At 45.6% G+C, this 6,000-nt stretch overlaps 1 protein-coding gene across 1 annotated transcript in view; it reads right to left on the reverse strand.

Annotated features, from left to right (window-relative positions):
* The window catches only part of LOC149366977 (uncharacterized), a 44,480-nt gene extending 38,709 nt beyond the window's left edge, over positions 1 to 5,771 (reverse strand). The window contains exons 1-2 of the mRNA XM_089572432.1: positions 5,564 to 5,771; positions 2,575 to 2,669 (exon numbers count right to left, since the gene is read on the reverse strand). Of these exons, the coding sequence (XP_089428558.1) occupies positions 2,575 to 2,669; positions 5,564 to 5,659 (191 nt within the window). The 5' untranslated portion in view covers positions 5,660 to 5,771. The remainder of the gene's footprint in view (positions 1 to 2,574; positions 2,670 to 5,563) is intronic.
* Positions 5,772 to 6,000: the final 229 nt, after the last annotated feature.

The raw sequence follows: 6,000 nt of genomic DNA on the forward strand, positions 1-6,000 counted from the left end.
TCAACTATGAAGCCAGCTGTAACTTCGCAGTGCAAGTTGTTAGCAAGTAATCTCACATGCTTGTGATTGTAAAGATACACTGGCTGTCAATTTTCTTACGCAGAACATGGCATGAATTTTTAATACTTCGAAAGCTGTACGCGAGAAAATTGCATTCCAACATTTCTATTTACCGTGCACAATGCTCTGCTGGTGCTCTCTGAACGCGACTTATCCCACACGTCTCTTGCATAAAGTTCTTTCATGTATGTGCGCTTCGGTGGAGCTTCGGTGCACACAGATTAAGCAATTCAGAGCGGAGTCCGTTACAGATCTCGCGTTGTATTCAAACAGAATTCGCATCTTGACAGGCAGTGGTAGAAAATGAAAACAGTACAGAAGGCAGGCGCTGCACTATACGCGTGTGTCGTCTCCCTTCTGCCTCGCATCCATTATGGAACACCAACGAAGTCTGACCGCGGGAGAAAACAGCAGGTGACGATGGTTCACCCTTTACTAAAGGGACTCCAGGTAATGCCAAAATTCATGGGCCATGCATATTTTGTAACGCCCCGTACATCAAAACAAACCTTGCTGAACCTCACCCCCAATCCTCGCTGATCTCGGCTCACACAAACACAAAGCACACATAATGAGCGGCACAGGATTCACCACCACCAGTCACTGCCTTTGTACGCTCACAGTCGCGAACATTTCGCACGTGAACTAAAAAGAATTCAACACAGTACGTAAGCAAGCCTCAGCACCGTTCCTCGCACAGCTCTTTAGCGCGCACTGCGACGCGCGCGGCCATGCTGGGCGAAGTTGCCAGGTTAGTGCGCTGTAATTGACGTTAAACAGTCAAACTTGGTTTAGGTCCGCTGTATCATGCAGGGAACCATGAGCGAAGTAACAAGATGGCTGCCATCCACGGTTAGAAAAAAAAGAGAGAGGGTTTACATGGGAGTGCTGCCGCCGCTTTCTCTCTAGAGTTGGTATATTAGCTCTATGTCTTCTCGGTTTAGCTGCATAAAAACCTATAACTTAAAAAAAAAAAAAACGGAAGCCATTTTGGTCAAAAAACCGTCGTTCTTCTTTAGGCTTGGGAAGCTGCATAATTATCACTGGAAATACAAAGAAATGGCGGCCTGCTTGGCCTCATTCTTATAGAAAAAAATGCAATAGGAACTGAAATTTCACCCACCCCATATAATCCGAAGAGCACTAAATATGGAAGGAAGACCACCCCAGAAATGAATTAAAAGGACTACTGGAGATTAGGTTGGTGGATTAAAGCGGATTAAGGTGGAAGAATGGGTCGGGTCAGCATAGCCCCATATGACAATACAAAGAAAGTTAGTTGAACAGTCTGGTCCTGAGGTTTTCAAATTTGGCGTTGCTGATGACGTCACGCCCCTCTCGACCAATCAGGGAATTTCCTTACGGACAAACCCGATGGTTTATGCCAGACGGCAACCTAGGTGCTTTCGTATAAATGAAGCGAATTTATCGCACATAGAATTCACTGCAGGTGAGATGGGAGGCAACGAAAGCCCGATGCCCCATTTTCGGTTAACGAATACTGAAAAACCTAGGGACAAGAAGGAAGTCACATCGAGGTGACGGATCTTTCTTCGAAGCTTACCGCTATGTTCAAAAATGTTTCTTAGCGCACGCAGAAGTCGCGCTCGCTAAGCTAACGAAACAGCTCACTTAACTCAAGCGTATATTATGGCCTAATATGAAATACCGTTTGGCACAGTACGCTATCCCATACGCGGATATACCCATTTTACACTGCCAATACATTCCGCTGCGCCAACCCTTATAAAAATGGTCCATAGACAGTCTTTAGACTTCTTACTGAGTCTTTTGACTTCCTAGAGATATTGCTTTTTGTCTACTGAAAGTCCATAGACCGTCTACACGCCACAGTGTACTAAAGGTGTATGGCCATAAATCTATAGATTGTCTATAGACTGTCTATGGAATTTGCATTCCGTATTATAGACTGTTCCCTAGGATTTGTCTATGGAGGAGTCGATAAACTTTATAGATAGAAGTCTATAGACACTCCAGAGACTGTCTAAAACTTTTTTTGTAAGGGAAGGCATTGCCTCTTCAATCATCGCAATCTTGGTAATGCTGCCAGGAACAGAGATGGAGTATAGAACATTCATTCCAGTCTAACGTTCATCGCAATAGTCAACCGTCACCACGCGTTCATGCCACAAAGGGTCCTATCACAGAGCACCGCAGTTCACTTACATAAAAAAGTCTTCACTATCTGTTCGCCCGCACAAAATCATTTGACTCCTGTTTTTTGACAGCTGTTACAGAGCGCTGGAATAGTCTTCTGGAGGGCATTGTTGATATACGCCATCCACATACGTTTAGACCGAATTTACATCTCTAAGGAATAGTAAGAACATCTCTTGCTTACCTTACGCAAAAGGATATTGTCCGCAATTTGAGTTTATGAGATATCACCGTATATGCCAAGTGTGCTTTGCGAACATGCGGTTGGTGCCGTGCGGGGCATAGAGTTGCGGAAACTTCAAGCCCGTACCACAGTGGCCGAGTGTGAGTACTCACGGTTCGGGAGAATAGAAGAATACACGGATTGTCAGGCCTTTGTAAAAGGGGGGTTTCATTTGGTTGCCCAGTGTGTTTTTCAGCCTTAGGCCATACTGAGTAGCAGGAGAAAAACGAGTAGGCAATTAGAACAGGTGATCATGAAGAACAGGAATAAAAGAAAGTATCCTTGCTCATTACGCTCCCCACTGAGAGTTTTCATAAGGCGGGTTCCATAATTCCGTATGTTTCCATATGGATTATATGGAGTCAGTATGGAGTGTTTGGAGTCGGTAGGGACATTATGGAGAATGCGTATGGAAACTTACCGACTCCATATGACGTCATGCAGATTTGATAGAGGTTATATGAAAATTTTATACTAAGTTTATGGACTCCATACAAAAACGTACAGACGTCCGTATATTTTTCCGCACCATATGGACTCCATATTCCCATAATCCGATGCGATACGATACGAACGTTGTCCTTTCATATCTAAGCGGACTGAGTGCGCATGAGCGGACTCCGGGTACTATCAATGGCTGTGATTTCCCTCGGGTATAAGTGCTGACGTGGTCTCAAAAATGATGCCAGTTGGAAGTTTGCGCTCAGTCCTGTCGTTACGACCCTTTTCTTTACCCTATTTTCCGCAAGCATATTAGTTTATTGCCCAATAGCAAAATGGACCAACTCGCCCAACAGAAAGTATTACTGAACTAAGCCCCTGCGACTCAAATAAATGTTTACTATTTTATTCATTTATTTATTTACACATACTGCAAAACCGATGGAGCTACTGCAGGAGTGGGAGGAAGAAAAAAGAAAAGAACGAGAGGGACAACATATTCAAGAAGTCAACAGCATTAAAATATAGAACAATAATTCAACAGACAATTAGAGATTTGCAACAATATTGAAAAATAAGTTTGATTCCAAGGAGCGTACATAAACAGGAAAAGAATTCCATCGGTCGATAGCGCGTCTGTGCGCGCATGAATGGGTGTTTCATTTGATGGGAGGTAGCTCCTCGTAAATGAAAATTTTGAAAATTGCAAATGCTCAGGCAATGAAGCAAAGCGAGATGAACGAACACTACCATGAAAATATTTTAAGCACTCAATGTCGCGGCGAGTACAAAGGAGGGAAAGGCCTATGGCTGGTAGAGTGGATGAAGGTGTAAAACTTCTGTCACACCGTCGACAAATAAACCGTACTGCTTTCCTTTGGACCAATTCCAGCTTACTGATATCGAAATTTTTATGAGGATTCCAGATTATCGAGCCATACTCCAAAACTGGACGAATTAGTTCAGTTTAATTTAATGGAGTTTTACCTACCAAAGCAACTCAGGCTATGAGGGACGCCGTAGTGAAGGGCTCCGGAATTTTCGACCACCTGGGGTTCTTTAAGGTGCACTGACTGACATCGCAAAGTACACGGGCCCCTAGAATTTCTCCTCCAAAGAAATTCAACCGCCGCGGCCGGGATCGAACCCGCGTCTTTCGGGTCAGCAGCCCAGCACCATAACCACTGAGCCACCGCGGCGGCACATCAACTTAAAGAAAGTATTGGTTTGGTTCTAGCGAGTATACAATTTTAGGCCAGGTAGTTCCAAAGGCGACTCAGGCTATAAGGGACGCCGTAGTGAAGGGCTCCGGAAATTTCAGCCACTGGACGAATTTATAACTTTGTAGGCAATCGATTTAGTTTCTTGGGGGGGCAACACAAAGCTTCCAAACACCCGACGTTCCCTGCCATAGCGAGGCCCAATACAGCACGCCGTGAAGTTCGCATTCTCTCCGCAAGGCGGAAAACAATGCACTGTCGTGCGTTTTCCTGCAGGCAAAACGGCCGCGAGGCGCGCAAGGAATATTCGGCACACGTCTTCGCGACCCTCTGCAGCATTGCACAAACACTACGCAGAATAAACTCCAGAGATGTCACGTCATACTGAAAACTGCGCAAAAAACGAAGACAGAACGAGAAGGCACGACACGGGCGCAGACTATCAACTGAATTTTTATTCACATGAAGAGGCCTATATATGTATCTTCTACACACAGTGAGACAAGCACAAAAAACACAATAATCGCGAAAATCAACCCGAAACACAATCACACACTATCCCTTCGCGTGCACCGTGATGAAACCGTCAATTACACTTCCAAAAAACTGCGCACAAACAAAATCACGACAACCTTAACGGTCACGCTGATATCACGCCAAAGACCCATATCGCCTGCTCGCCTTAAGAAAACTGGCCAAAAAGGTTATCTCCCTGTAAAGTTGATAGTCTGCGCCCGTGTCGTGCCTTCTCGTTCTGTGTCTTCGTTTTTTGCACAGTTTTCAGTATGAATTCCTATCAACTAGCCCAGTTTACCGTTCTTATTATGTCACGTCAGTCAGTCATGACGCGAGGACGTCACGTCTGTGCCAGTGGCGGGCACCTTTCCCGAAGAACCCCACTCGAGACTTAGCGCCGTGGCAGGGCAACTCCTGGCAGCATGCAAGTTCTGCCGACCCTTTACGCGAGAGCTTTATGACCATGAAAGGTACTGAAGGACTCTGGTTTAACTATGTCTACCCAAGCAACGGAGTGGATTCCAAGAGAAGGCAAACGTAGCAGGGGGCGGCAGAAAGTTAGGCGGGCGGATGAGATTAAGAAGTTTGCGGGGATACACGGTGGCCGCAACTGGCGAAGGACAGGGTTAATTGGAGAGACATGGGAGAGGCCTCTGCCATGCAGTGGGTGTAGTCAGGCTTATGATGATGATGATGACCCAAGCAGCGCAAGTAACCGGCCCAATATTGTAAATGGATGGCTTCGCTCTTGTTCTTTGTTGGACTGGTCATGCCAATAAAATATTGAGCCAATATTGCCAATACTAGGCAGATTGCCCGCGCTCCTTGGGAAGTTTATCTCTGTCCCTGCTGTGGCACGGTTACTACTCTTGGCGGAAGTCTGCGGCACAACTACATGCACGCAGTCAGCAGGAATTTCACTTACCGGGTAATTGACGTGCAACCCGTATCTCTGGAAGGCCTCGATTCGACTACTGAAGATTTCTATGGGCATGTCCGCCAGAACCCCAAAAGAGGCCATGTTGACGCAGGCAGCGAAGATTTGACAATCCGATCCCCTGCGTAACGTAGAAAGTTGGCGTGAAATACTCCACACAGCTGTGCAGCGGTTTTTTGTGATTAACGCCAGTTGTGAAAATGTATTCCCAACGCAGCCACCAACTCGAGGTTCCAAGACGCGCGTGCCTGTTTAAAAGGGAATGGTTTTTAAAACATCAAGTAGCACGAAAAACTAGGGTGACGAAGAAAAAAATTAAGAGGGCACTTACACGGAAACTGCATAGGTTTTAGAAATCAACGAGTCTAAGAGGGTAGAATGTGCGAAGCTTGCAGGTAAAGCATGCGAAGTCTTTTTGGGCCAGC

The sequence above is a fragment of the Amblyomma mixtum genome, chromosome 1 (genome assembly GCF_055824585.1).
Source record: "Amblyomma mixtum isolate Tamu chromosome 1, ASM5582458v1, whole genome shotgun sequence".
Lineage (NCBI taxonomy): Eukaryota > Metazoa > Arthropoda > Arachnida > Ixodida > Ixodidae > Amblyomma > Amblyomma mixtum.